Source organism: Tinamus guttatus, unplaced genomic scaffold (assembly GCF_059628265.1).
Source record: "Tinamus guttatus ecotype Peru unplaced genomic scaffold, ASM5962826v1 Tinamus_guttatus_pri_ptg000051l, whole genome shotgun sequence".
Classification (NCBI taxonomy): domain Eukaryota; kingdom Metazoa; phylum Chordata; class Aves; order Tinamiformes; family Tinamidae; genus Tinamus; species Tinamus guttatus.
Window position 1 is genome coordinate 1502102 of NW_028288585.1, and position 15291 is coordinate 1517392.

Below are 15291 nucleotides of genomic sequence, written 5' to 3' on the forward strand. Positions count from 1 at the left end.
AGCATTGCGCAGACACTCCCGCTGGCATCCGGAGACACGAGCTGATCCTGTAGAACTGTTGTTTCAGCTTGCTGCACAGCAGGGCTAGCCGTGCCAAGCAGGGCTGCCCGCCGAGGGATTTGCATCCCTCTGTGTCTCACATCAGTCTCACCAGAGCTCCCCTGTGCATTTCTGCACGTGTTGTGCTGCCCAACTACAACACATTCACCTTCTAGGAACCCTGAAGCTTTAGCTGCACCCACCCCCTGCCAAATACCAAATATTTGATAGCTTTCTGCAATAATGCAATGAAACGCACAAGTATTAGCAAGGCAAACTTCAGGTTACACTTGGTAGCTTCTTCCTCCTTTCCTGGTTATGGCACACTTGGCCAGGACCTAGACAACTCGGGCTGTTGATCTATAAGGTACCACATCTTGCAAAGCAGCAATCCTTTTCATTAAATCCGTTGTTGCGGTGAATCTAATACTATGGCTGGGAGGGGAAAGAGGGAGCTTAAAGGACTGCCGTATGGAGCACAAGAAAATCAAACTAAGGGGAGCATTCTTCCTCAACTCTTCAATTAATGACTTGAATAACTGTTACCTCCTCAGCATTCGGGACTGCCTCCAAATAAATGCATTCCAGGCTGAAGTCATGAGCTGGCCGCACTAAGAAGCGGCTGAGAGGAAAGGCTCAGACAACCCTGAAGGTATCGCAGCCTACTGCACTGCTACGGATGGATATATCTATCCATTTTGGTTCCAGCTGATCTCCCCAAAAAAAGAAGGTATAAGGAGTGGGGAAGATTAAGTTACCAACAGAAGGCACTGCAGTAGCAAAGCAGGTTTATGATACCAGATACCAGAAGACTGACCTGAAATAAGTAGCTGTGTCAGCTGCAGCAGTGACGCTACAGAGGGAGAACATGCTTCGGCTTTAACACCCCCTACACACAACATGACTAATCTATGCATATTTAAACCTGCTATTCTGCTCACAATTGGAAGGATAACTACATAAATAATACAGTATCCTACTGTTCGTAAAAATTGCTAACAGATGATCGCACTTACAGATTTGCAATAAATTAATATTCAAATAAAGGATCAAAAAGATTGCATTACATGGAAAGACCTGCACTCATTTCCAAAAACTGAAAAGAACCTCAGGGCTTAGAAGTGGGCTGTTTAATTAACATCAAATTTAAAAAAAAACTAAGTACATATATCTTAGCCTTCATCTCTCACACTCTCTATAATAACAAGATTTCAACAAGTTACAGATTAAATGAGGTTAAAATGTATCAAGCTAAAAAAAAAAAAAAATATCAACATTGCATTGCTACCCACTGAGTCACAACTATGTTTAACAGGACAGGCCAAGGACCTGCAACTAGCCAACCCTGCTACTATCTGACCCAGCTGGGAAATGGCCAGGTATCCTCTTTCAAGGGCTAAGACAGACATCAAAAAAAAAAAAAAAAAAAAAAAAAGGGGGGGGGGGTGCTAAAATAGGGGACAAGCTCTTGCATTAGACCCAAGATGGCTATTGAAAGGAGAGTCAAGCAGCAATGGTAGCTTTGGATAAGTGAGCTAACATTTCAAGGGAAAAGGGAAGGAAAAAAAAAAATGGAAAAGGGTATGATAAGGAGTCTTCCCCAAGCTGGGGAAACAGGCCAGATGCCTTATATCCAAACAAGAGAGCTTGTTGCTGTGAATTTATGAACTCTTCAAAATACAGTGAAGGCTCCACTGTGCAAAAATGCCATTGCATTAAAGCAGCATATGTATAGCCATTAACTAAGGCACTAGTTGTGGTTAAATCATCTACGTAATTTCTTTGTGAAAGTACCAGAAGTAGAACGAATAATAGTTTTATTTTTCAACACTGAGACTGAAAACTTCACTCATGATACAAATTCTTGAAACATATTACCTATTATGAAAACACAGCCAACAGATAGATTGTGGAAGACTTTCAACAGTAGAGAAAACATGACTACTATTTTGCACTGTATACATTTGTAAATATTCAATCCTGCAATAAGATGCAAGAAAGTATTTTGGAAGTTTTGAAAAGTAACTAACTTACTGTCCTATGACAAACAAAAGCACCATTTTTGATGTATTTGCTCTCACCATTTAAATTACTTGGCTGACAATCGACTTGAGTACTCATTTTGATGGGAATCTATATTAAAATCTGTTAACATCATGATTTGTTAAAGAAATACACATATTTGTGTATTAAGACTAAATCAATCCAACATAACACATGCAAAGAGACGACACTGAATAGCGACAGTAAAAGTCGGGATGCAGTAAAATAATGTCATCTTAAGTCATAATGGGGATTCACATTAATAATGCTAACTGGTCCTTAACTAGAGCAATGAAGTGAGGCAATGTTGTAACACTTAAATCTTTCAAGAATTCCAACCATCTAATGAGTCATGACATTCCCTTTCCATGAAATCATATCAGCTATCTTGAATCATGGGGGGGGGTTGGGGGGTTTTTTGCCCCCCCCCCCCTTTTTTTTTTTTTTTAAATGCTAACATTTTCGCAACAACCCAAACTTAAGCTTATGTAATTTCCTGGTAACGTATCTGTCTCCACATTCTAATAGAAATGTAAGTATTTAGTTCTTCCTGAATTTAAACGAACTCCTTTGGCAAGGAATGCAACTTAGAAAAATCAAAAAAATTTTCAAAGTCTACAGTCCTTTTTAAGTAAATACAGATGTCTGATAGCATTTCTTGCATCTAACATTTTCAGACATTCAAGTCATCATATACGGTTTCGTTATTAAATTTCTGCTATGACATATTTTCTGTTTAGTTTTTCTTCCTGTCGTGATACATTTTCTTGAGATATCTCTGTTCCACATGGTTGTTCTTCAGAGTCACTATCTATACAACATATTACCACTCATAGAGGACTCAAACTTCTTTTGTTGAACATTCTTGGTTTTTATTTGCTTTACTTCACAGGAAGTTAATATTTGCCAAGAAAGTTGCTGCACTACAACACCCTTTTCTTACCCAAAAGAACAGCTTTCCAAACAACACTTATCCATGCAAAATGCTTGAGCGTTATCTATCAATCCTGTATTTGTCAGCTGCAAGATGTCAATGCTGGGCAACAGCAATTACTTTAATTTGTTGTAGTTCAGAATAAGCATATCCAGCAGGCCAGTCCTGGAAGCACACATCCCCTTCCTGAAGGTGGAGCAAACCATTTCTATTATTGTGAATATTGCTTTTGGTGAATATTATTCTCTTTTTTTAATTTAGTTTCGTAGGCTTCTTTAGATTGGTAGGCACCTAGCGTTCTGAACTGCTTGTCCAGAGACAGATCCCTTAAGAACATAAAAAAAACAAGATTTGAGGCACAGCATTTTGGAGGTGCTGTCAACATGGTCGGTTCTCAGAACCTGCTCAAATCAAACCTAGTGCTCTTTAGTCATTCACTCATTTTTAAGATATGCATTCAACCATATTTATTTGGGGTAAGCATCAATATTCACTATAAATCTATAGCATACATACTTCTTATTAAAGTCAGTACAGAGCACAGAGAGAAGGCAAAATATCAGAGATAAATCAAAAATCTATCAAGTCCTTGATAGGTTACTTAACAGTAATATTATTTGGAGAGCAATGAGCAGCAGCCTTATCCCCAAAATAAATAATACGTGCATTTTCATGTGACAGTTAATAATTTAATATCATATTAGAAACTGTCAACAAATTCTTCAAGGTCTGTATTGTTATGCTCAACGGCAGAGTATTTTTAGGATATTCTGCTTTTTAGAATTCTGAAATTCTGCCGATAGTCATATTGACTAAAATACAGAAATAACTTATGAGCTCTTGCACATGGTCCTGTTAACATACTGATGGCTGTACACTAGCAGTTAATTTCTTTAGATTACAAGAATATAATTTTCATTCCAAGTTCTGGAATGATTTTGTGATGTGACAAACACTTAGTAGATGATGAGGTTGAAATGACCGTGTTCTGTACGTGTATGACCAAAATCAGTTTGAGACCTAGGTCTCACAGTGAAAAATCCAGGGCATAAAACATACTGTTCATGCAAATTTAAAGCAGCATTTTTAAATGCTTGCTAATTTATCTCCTTCATCCATTAAAAAAAAAATGCAAAGAGCTAACCACAAAGAAATGCTAGAGGCCAAAAATCTTTCACAACCAACTGTAAATAAATGAAAAATCAGGGTAATGAAAAACACATCAAGCAGCTTCACTGTGAGAAAGCCCATAAACTATTTTTAGACAGAAACACTAAAAATTCTATATTTTTTCTGCCACAGTACTACCAATTTGGGAGGCAAGATAGGAGGGAGGCAGGAGTGATTATTTATGACATCTTTAAAATACAAAGGCTCCAGTGTAGAAACAGTTGTATCAGCACAAACACCTTTTTGCAGGTACAACTTGAATCAACAGAAGGAATGTTTGACTGCCTAGTTAATGCAAACAACATTTCACAAACTGTTATATCAGTTTTTTCAGTCTGCTGATACATTACACCCCTGCTTCAGCAAGACAAGCTGCATGATTTTCACAAAGACACATGAATCCTCTTCGCCCAATCAGCAAAACAGATAAATTATTTTTCAATTTCTAAATATATACACTACATTATATGGCTCCAAGGTCTATGTTCAGCTGCACGCACAATATCCAGCACATTTCAGTGAAGTGTGTGCGCCTGCATACGGCATTACTGCACATACACGTATTTACTCTTGGTTACTAGAAACTATTAATTTCGGAATTATATTATTGGTGTATTTTTTTTTTCTGACTAGAGGTCTTTTCAAAACCAAATCAGCATCCCTGTCATTGATCTATAGTGTTTTCTTGTACTTACTTTTGGGGGGCTTATTTATTCAAAGATGACAGCCAAAAAAGAAATAAGATAACATTCAAAAGCTTTTAAAATTTAGTAAGCTTGGGAGAGAATAAGAAAGAGACATATAAGCTCTTGCAGAGGTCTCCTACGATCAGGAGTGACTTATGGCTCACTTCAACTAATGATCACTGTCAGAAGAAAATAAACACATGAGGAATTCCCCAGGGCAGCACCAAGGAACACTGGAACTGCTCAGGCACTCTTTTTTCCCCGAAATACTGTCCTTGCCATAAAGGAAAGGATCCTTTGTGAAATGTGCACTCTCAGGGCAGCAGGCCATGCTGAGTGTGCAGGAGACCACTGACCTTTCTGTGGGTCCCCATTCCCCACACTGCTCACACGTCAGGGTGAAAAGAGACAGGTAGCAAACTAACAGAACCACTGGATGAACGTATAGCAAAGGCACTTTACAGCCTGTAAATTTTCTCTCTATTGCCTCACAGTCTGCTCTCAATGTAAGTACTATACATTTTAAAATATAGACTACTCCTCCCCCTTCCAATATCTGTTATTATTTTAGCTTTGCCAATTCTTTTTACAAAGTTGCACACTGAATTACGAGATGATCATATATTACATATTTAGCAAATAAAGCCTAATATAGCAATTAATGCCCAATTCTTAGATCTTATAAAACATCTTGGTGCTTCTCAGGTACAAACAGCTCAGTAGGAGTGAACAGTAATAATCCAAATACGCAGAAAAAATAAAAAAGGCATTCACATGTTTTTGATATTTAAAAGAAGCCTTTTCCTATTGTTTTTAAACAGTGAGATGCCTCAGCCCTCTTGCTTATAAGAAGAAATAATTGGTAACCATACAATAGCTAGAGCTGTAAGTTGTTATTTTTACAGTAACCCTTGTATTCTACTTCTTTATAATTTATAAAATGCAGGACATTTTGAGAATCCTGGAAATGCCCACAAAGGACACAATTGCAGCACCTTTAACTGCAAACAGAAAAAGAACTTTATCACTGCAGTTTCTCATCCACTGCTTTGAAAGACCTGAGGAAAGCACCAGGATTTGCACTAAATTCAGGCTCCTAGACTCAGGAAGTAAATTCCAGAGACAAGGCCCTTTTCTTGAAAATACCCTGCAACCAAAATACCAGACATTTCAATCTCAGTATTGTTGGCTCAAATACTTCAAATAATCTCTAAAAAAAAAGATTAAAAAAAAAAATCTGTGATAGGAAGGGAGGGGTGGTCTCTTACATAACTACCTAATATTTAAGCAGACCAATGGCTTAACAGGACTACATGGAGGCACAGACTGAAACTGCTTAACTTACTGTCCACAGCTACTGCCACCAAATAGAGGAGGCGCTTCCCTGCTATTTTGAATAAACTGCATTATTTTCAAAAGCAGAATTATTTTAAGGGTGTTTGATGCAGGGAGCTGGGTATTATTTTCTTGAGTAAAGTAGACTCAGCAAAAGCATTGCTCGCGAAGGCACCAGAGGTGCCTTTGGGGGGCAGGGTGCTTGCTAGAAGGCAGCGTCGAACAGCCAATTCAAAAATCTCCTCTGCTTGATGCTGACTCTGGCCCAAGCAGAAAGCAGAAATCTGGGCTGCCTTTTTTTTTTTTTTTTTTTTTTTTTTGCAGTTAAGCTTAGCATGATAGACAAAGGAACAAACCCAGAAAAGTTCTTTCATCATCAGTTTTTCTTCTTAACAGAAACAACCCTCGAAGCTGGAATACACAGTCTAAAAAGCTATCAGTATTTCTGCGCTCAGTTACTGGGAGTGAAGCTTTCTCTGAAAAGATTCACTGCTTTTTTGGGAGCAGGGGACAACAGCCTTGCTGATGAAGCATCATACTCCAAATACAGAATAAATCCAAGCTCTTTCTTGATATCTTGAATTGAAAGTTGAAAAATTCATTTAAAAGTCATGAGGGTAAATCCAACCGCTGTGCTTCTGAGATCAAGCACCAGCCTAGCACAAACTCTTCAGCAAGTTAAAATGATTTATTGAGCCCAACTATAAAATGAGGAAGCAGTGACTATACCATTAAGATTTGATAGTGTCAAAAACATTCCGAGACTCGCTCAAAATCAACTTCTCATCTCCTGCAATGGCTCTGCGCATGTGCTGCAGAGGAGATGGGACAGCCCAGCAGCAACACAGAGGGGCCAGGGCCAGAAGAGGAGCGATCGACATCGGATGCGCCTTTAGAAAAGGACAATAAAACTATTCCAGTACAAACTCTCAGGGAGCTAAAGAACAAAGATCAGCCTAAAAGTCCTCGTGTCCTGCAGCTCCAAGTGGCCAAGGCAGATCTCCCGCAGCTGCTAATGGCACAGGGCTCTGTGCTGCTTTTGCCCGCAAGGTCTCTGCTGTAACTGCAACCCACCACACAGGCAACGCTTATTAAACTGCAGCTACCAAAAACCTGTCACCATAACAGGCTTTTGGAAACAGAATGAAAACATTATATCACGACTACTATTATAACTGTATAGTTAATTGTCTGCATATTTCTATTTTAATGTGATTTTCTTTTTGATTCCAAGGCCCAGTTATGCAACTTTACTCAGAAACAACTTCTATTAGCATTCAAGTACAAAGGGCAATGCATAACTCATGATATTTTAGAGCCCTTCTTTGATCTTAAAGATATAATAGAATAAAAAGAAATTAAGATTGATAATATGTGGTATTAAAAAAAAAAGGTAACCAACCTCCTATCACAAGGCAATATACCTAACAAGTTACCCTCAAAAAAGAGTTGAGGTCAAGAGATAAAATTAAAATTCACCACAATTAACTCCCCGCACTAACAGTGTATTGTAAATTATTTACAACATATAAATAGGAGCAACACTACTCCATGTCCATTGAAAAAAAAAAATGCCATCACAGAAAAAAAAGGGGCCAGCATCGCTCTCAATTACCCACCCTGCAACTGCATGAATGAAATGCAAGAGGAGACGTGCCAAGTTACCCGATCCTTGCTAGTCAGCTTAATCAGATACTCCGAGTTTCCTGCAGGAAGGATAACAAACGCTGTTCTGCTGCTTACTGCACACCACGTCTGCTCACATATTTTCTGAGGCAAGATGATCCTGAAAACCTTCGTGCATCTGGCAACACACAGGGCCTACCGCTACTCAGTTTGACATAATGTAAGAAAAGGAGCTTGAAATAAAAGGAATATAGTACATGATACTGTACGTGGGCAAGTGCGAAGAGATAAATTATAAAGCCTTGATATTAGATGTTTGATTTCCTCATCATCCCTCACAGTGACTCTATTATGTCAAGTGCATAGCTTCTAATTGCCATCTTCCCATATTTTTAAAACCAACTCAGAAGCTCAGAAGAGCATCTCATACATTTTATTAAATCTCGTCTGAAGTCTTATTTCAATAACAGAAAGCTATTACACACGTAACATTTTAAATAATAATTAAAAACATGGTTTTCATTTATGGCTTCCATTTCTCTTTGATAACAAGTTTAAAAAAAAAAAAAAAAAAAAAAGTAAAACCAGACTTAGTGGCTATTTCCACTAAGAACTACTATTTAATGTAAATTCTTTAATACCTAGATTTTATTGAAAATATAGCTCTTTTTTTGTTCATGGAGGTATATGGAGAGGAACTTTTTACTTCTACGCCAAGGTGACAAAGAAGCTCAGTTTGTCCCTTAATAACATCATTAACAAGATACTATTTTTTAGCCTAACTATATATTTAAGCACCGTTACATATTTCATTGATAATTATTCCAGCTACTTCATCCAGCAGACATGCTTATCCATTGGATACAAATATTGGTAAGGAGGACTGAAAAGATTTTCTTTTTAGTTTTGTTCTTGTTAATACATATGCAAGGAAACAATTCAGAGGGATTTTTGTGTCTGAAATAGTCTTCCAACATCCAAAAGGCCCAATGGATAGAAAAAAAGAAAAGAAAAATGTTTAGATTTCTCTCCCATGCAATAAAAAAAGTAAAATAAAAAGGTAATATTTATGTAATTTTTATTTAATTTATGCAATATTTATGTAGTTTTCTGCAATATTTCCATTCTAATTGCTAGGAGTTAAGGCTTTACTAAGCAGCAGCCATTAGCCATGACAAATCCTCCCATTTTCACTGCCTTTATTAATAAATGCTTTTAAAATATGGCAGTAAAGCATAGACACTGATATTCAGGCCAAGCAATTAAAAAAAAAAAAAAAAAAAAGGGGGGGCGGGGGGGAAGAAAAAAACTTGGTATTTTTCAACCTCACCATCATGAGTTAACCTCCTCATCACATCCTCAGAAATAACGCCTTAACATCATGAATTTTCCCTTTGTTTCTTCTTATAATTTCTAGCTCTCTTCACTCCCTTTTTTGGCCATCAATTTTCTAACAATTTCAGGAAATTAATCATCTTGCATACATGCATTTCTCTTCCTGACTGCACAGAGCTAAACTCTACTCACCCTCCTATTCCTAAAAAAGGAAAATTGCCACACTTTTTCTGCTATTGCCTTGATTTTCTACTCTACCATATTCTCATATTCCCCTCATATTCATATTGACAATATAAACATAAGGGAAATTAATAATGAATAAATAACAGTTTCTTATTTTCAAAACAATTTTAGTAAACATTTGCATGAGTTGTACCTACTGTCACTAGCTGCTACTGCAAAATCAATCCTGGTAATACTGGTAAGATCTTACTGAAAATAAAGCTCTCTGAATATTGATCTTATCTAGAGTCTTCATTTCTCCATATAATAGTGAAAACTCAAGGTTTTTTTTAAAGAAGAGATTATTTTGTGTAATTTTAATGAATTACCCAACCACATTCATCTTGTATTTCTAGTATCTCAGGATAATTTATAAGCTATTAACATAGACAATCTATCTGGAGTTGTTTATTTTAACAGTCCCAGGGATCATTTTGCTTCATGTCTAGGTTTCTGTGAAACTTCTCCACCTGTCCCTGGTGTCATGCTGCCCCACAACTCCTCCTTGCCCTGCCCAGGCCCCAAGCAAAAGGGAATCTGGCAGGCATGGGTGTATTTCTTTTTGTACAACCTGGAGCCAGAACCCAACCTGGGAACCCATCCTCAACAGAGAACACCCAACCTGAAAACATGGGAATACATTTACTTCCCACGTCATCTCAGGAACATGTTGTACAGACACAAGAACCTCATGACTGAGAGTGCACTGCAACCAAAAAGCTCCAAGAGGACTTTCTCTCTCTCCACTGTCTAAGGGTGGGGAAATCAAACTGCTTTTCTCCATTTCCTTGCCCCAATGCAAGTATAAATCCAACCAATTTCATTTTACCTTGCTCTCTCATCTTCCTTTTAATTTTCCATATGATGTCTGCCTTTCTTTTCATTCTGTGTTATGCTAGGATGTTGTTTCATCTCCTGTGATCACTAAGGACTACGGCATTTTGTCAATCTCACTGAAAAAAAGATCTACATGAAAGTGTAGCTTCTGAGGAAACGGTGACCATCTTTCTGTCTTTATCCCTTCAAGCAGTAATGAGAGACAGGGGAAACCATTTCATTAAGAAAAAAAGTACAGCCAGGGAAACACTAATTATATTATGAAGCATAATGTTCATTCTTTGTCTTATAATCATTCTGTATAAAAGGCAAAGTTTTCAATATCAGAATCATGTTTGGAGAATGAATAAGACACATGCAATTAATTTTCTACCTAGATATTGATCTTAAGAAGTTACTTACTTTGTGTCTCTGATGAGAGGTGCGCTTCCCAGTTTAAAACAGACTTTTTCCCCTCCACAAGACGTTTGCCTCAAAGAAAAGCTTTCTGCTAGATCAAACCCTGCAAAATATGATTTACTGATTTAGTTTATTTAATGCAATTTTAAAAACTGACGGGAGGTATTGATTTTTAGCATGTTTGGTGACTTTCTAGAGTACAGACCAATGCGTTATTTTGAAATCCAGTACTTTAGGTCACAGAATATTCCAACATTCATTTTCTCAATGGAGAAAATTTCAGTGCAGAATTCCAGCAGTTCCTAACTTTCCAACCTCTGAGAAATGCATCCATTATTTCCTTTTATCATCTGAACTAATAAGAACATCTGTAGTTCAGAGCTGCAGCACATTTGAGAAGAGAATGGAAATGAATGCACATAGAGAATTCAAAACAGTATCTTTCAGAAACAACAGGTTCTGATTTTGACCAACCTTCACTTTTCTAAAACTAAAAACAGTTTTGGAGCAAGGGAGTGGCAGGCTGTATTATTCTTCTACAGCTTTACAAGACAGCCTCAGCAGGACGACGATTACATCCATTGCAGGCAAAATAATTTTGATACTTTCCTCTTTCTATTAACTGAAGTAATTTACCTGAAACACCAAGATGCTCTCGACTGGCTTCTCTGAGCTGATGGGCAGCTGTTCTTAGCACAGGGCATGCTGCACCTTCAAAAGAATAGATAAGAATGTACCTTAAACATTTATCAAATAACAAAGAATTAGTGCTTGTAATATCTGTCATAAAACAGAATAAACTGTAGTCAGCAATCTTAACAGGAAATTTGGCTTTTATCTATCTTTAGGATTAAAGAACCACTCGAACTCTATAATATAAATAACAGCAATGACATTTTTCATTAAGTGTATTATGAGGTATTGATACTAAACTTGTAATATACCTACTATGATACATATACTATAATACATTGCTAATACTCATAATACACCTTTAATATAAACAAATGTTTTATGATATAAAATGATATAAAAAAATTTTATCATATTTAATTCAACTGATAATTAAAGCTCACATGAATAATATAACCAGAAGAAAAAATACCAAATTCTTACAAAGCTCCATATAAAGCATAAACATCTTTTGCAAATTTTTAATATTTCTGAGCAGATTAAGTACAAGGAAATCTGTATTTTTTTTTCTTCTCAGTAAGGAAAATATTACAATGAAAATTCAAAAAAAAAAAAAGCATAAATGCTGGATTACCATGGCAATAATCTATTATTACTTTGGGGAACACTAATTTCAAAATGTGGATTAGCAGAAATGCCAGTATATAAGCAATGAAAACAATATTTATGTTTTGAAAAAGCTGTTAAAAAGTAAGCAGCTTTTCTGGGTATTAAGTCTGAATCAACATGTTTAAGTAAACAAGCAGGATGTTCTAATATTTGGAACATAGTAAATTCAAAGGATAATTCTAACAGTTTTAATATACTATTAATATGTAGTATCCTCCTCATAAAGTTATTTTATATTTTTTATATATGTACATACACATACATGCATATGCATGCACATATATACACATAGATTAAAAACATTTTTATGATGCAGCCATAGGGAAATGTTTCTTTTGTGCACAAGCCTGAAACGGAGCCTATTCTTTAATGAGCTTTACAAATATCCCCACTAAATCCTATTGAAACTATCAAAAGGCAGACGACAAGCAGGATTTGGCACATGTACCTACTAAGCACAGAGCTCTGTGTTGAGCTGAGGTGACTAAAAAGACTGCCAAGTTGTCTTCAGTTACTAAACAGCGAAGGACGATGGGCTTTCCAAAGTGTCAATTCAGTGAAAAACGCAAGGAGGAATGGCCTAGTGTTAACCTAGAAATCATCTATATTTTAAAAATGCCAATAGTATGCAGACTGAACCTTGACATTTAAAATAGCTGTATTTATAATTTGAAAGTACATTACATTTTTCGTTCATTCTGCAGTAATGTAGAAAGCATATTATCCTTCATGTGTCTTAAGTTTATTAAATGCATTAGTGTTTGATCTAGAACACAAATGGCTAGTTGGAGACAACAAAAAAGATGAAGTAACTTATAGAATAAAGAAGCACTTTTCTAACAACATGGTAAATGAAACCCGTGTCAAGTGTTTAAGAAAAGATTGAGTGGAGACAGTTTTTTGCAAGATGCATCAAATTCTGCTCAATAACACGTCCTTTATGCTGCAAATACAATTTGAAGTAATTTGTAAGTGGATTTATTTCAAAGGCACAAAGATGCCATATTCTTTGCTTCATATGTACACTAAATATATATGTATATGAAATTTCATGAGGGATCGAAATGAGGAGAAACATATGCATTAAGAACAGCTACTGTAAATTCCATTTCCCCATAACAGATGCAGAACTGCTAGAACTCATGCTGAAATCTCAGAATCCAAAATTAAATCTTTCAATTCTCTTATTTTAGAAGGAGTTTTATGTAGTGTGAAATGCATTCACTTGAACGACATAGTAACATTATGTAGTAATAATACAGGACTTTCAATATTCTAGTTGATGTGCACACCCTAAGCAACCAAACCAGACTCACCTTAGACACTCTTTAATATGCAGATCTAGTTGTAAATCATTAATGCAGATTACTAAATTAAAAACTATAGATTTTTATCTATGGCCACTCCGGTAGCGAATACGGCAGTAATTTTACACAAGTGTAACTACAAGTAATAATTGGTGTAAAAGACACCTACGATGGTTGAAGTCACAACATCATTTCACATATGCACTGAAAAACATTATTTTAATTCCATGTTTCCATCCAAATTTTTACATATAAGACCAAGATTTCAACAGAAACAACTATAGTAAGGTCTACGTGTCTACGGGAACTTGGCGGGGGAAGACAAAACAAAACAAAAAAAACATTTTACAGCATTAACTTGTTTGAAGGCTGAGCAGCTAAGGAGCAGCAAGTTGCAGCTTATTCCCTCCATCCCCTTTCTCCTATATCCAAATAAAGAATCAAGCCTTAATTTCTGTGCTATCCAGATGATAGCAATGATTCCTCAAATGCCACAGACCAGACTGTGGACCTATTTTTATCGGTGGCATAACACTCACAGCATACACAGCCATGTAAGTGTTACTTGCTTGGTTGTATTCCATATCCCCAGAAAAGCTGAAGAGGTTACTATGATTCTTCTTCCATCTTGTGCTGCTGATGCACTTCTCTAGCACAATACTATTCTACTAGAGAGCTAAGGCAAAAGATTAAAATATTAAAACTGGAAGCTTTCCAAACCAAGACCGATAACTCTTAGTGTTATAGATTGATGAAAATTCTTTCTGTAGTTATAGTTTATGAAGACAAAAATTAAGTCTCTTCCAAGACTTTTAGTAGTGCTACAAAAGCTACAATAATTCCTTTTGGTCCGAGACAAAAACAGAGTTTACTAATTCTGCCCACAGGTAGCTGAATTAGAAGATCTGCATGAAGGAAGTCAGGAAAGAAAAAGAAAAAAGACCAAGACAAATCCTTATCGCTAATCCAGGCATGGAAGCCATGCAACTACCTGCCCTGTAGTAATACAGCAACACATGCAGCAGCATGAAGAACAAGCTTACATTTACACAGTAGATTATTCTACATGTGGTAAAACTGCTTTGTCTGGTTTAAGACCCACAATTCATATCAAAATGGTGACTCGAAAGCTGAAGTGTAACATATCTATAAATTAATGAAATTTGCTACTCATTAAGATCACAGATCTTAACCTTTGAGTTAAGAGCTAAATGAGCTCTACTATAAGATCTTACTTAAGATCAACATATTTATTAGCAACATATTGTAACATAAAACTATGTCAATCAAGCAGGCTGATCACAAGTCATTGTGATCTGTAGCTCTCTTGAGCATGACACTACTAAGAGAAGCTTTTTTATAATAACATTTTGCAGAAAAATAAACTCCAAGTAATGGGGCTACATCTAGACTTATCTACTGGAACACACCATGACACCCCCTGAATTCCCGGATGGAGCAAGAGCACCCACTAAGGGATGCTGCAGCTTCTACCTCCACCCCCTGCCCAGCTCTCCTTTCTATGGAAACTAGGAGGCGGGAGACACTGGTGCCCTCTTGGGCCTCAGTCTTACGCGAATCTCTTGAATGCACATCCTAACTGGGAACAGCCCTCTTGGCCTCGCTAGCTTAGATGTAACTCGTAATGGCTAGATTCACTGTACAAGTACCTCCGTGCTATTTTATAAGTGAAGCTTACAGGCAGGTGAAATTTTTGGGGCTATCTAACCCCACCGATGTGGTCATTCTGCGTGCAGCAAAGACAACAACCAAATGCGCTGGGCTTTGCAGTCCAACAGCAAAGCCCTGCCTAACACGTTCCCACACTCTGTGGCAAATCTAAGCTCCAGGAAGAATCCCCAATTAGCTGAGGATCCAAAGCCTCACACTCTAACTGGATCAGCCTTCATATAAAGGCAGGCAGAATGAAATTCTTCGGAATTCTTTGAAATTCTTTGGAGTTCATGGCATGCCCATGTGCGTCAGCAATATCTAATACATCCAGTTTTAAGGTGTTCACACCGAAGTTGAGAATCCTGTTTTTAAACAGGGT

General features: G+C 36.8%; 1 protein-coding gene across 1 annotated transcript in view; it reads right to left on the reverse strand.

Annotated features, from left to right (window-relative positions):
- COL19A1 (collagen type XIX alpha 1 chain) overlaps positions 1-15291 on the reverse strand; it is a 179007-nt gene that overhangs the window by 160063 nt on the left and 3653 nt on the right. Inside the window, exons 2-3 of the mRNA XM_088539915.1 lie at positions 11266-11340; positions 10633-10732 (exon numbers count right to left, since the gene is read on the reverse strand). Coding sequence (XP_088396041.1) covers positions 10633-10732; positions 11266-11340 — 175 coding nt within the window. The remainder of the gene's footprint in view (positions 1-10632; positions 10733-11265; positions 11341-15291) is intronic.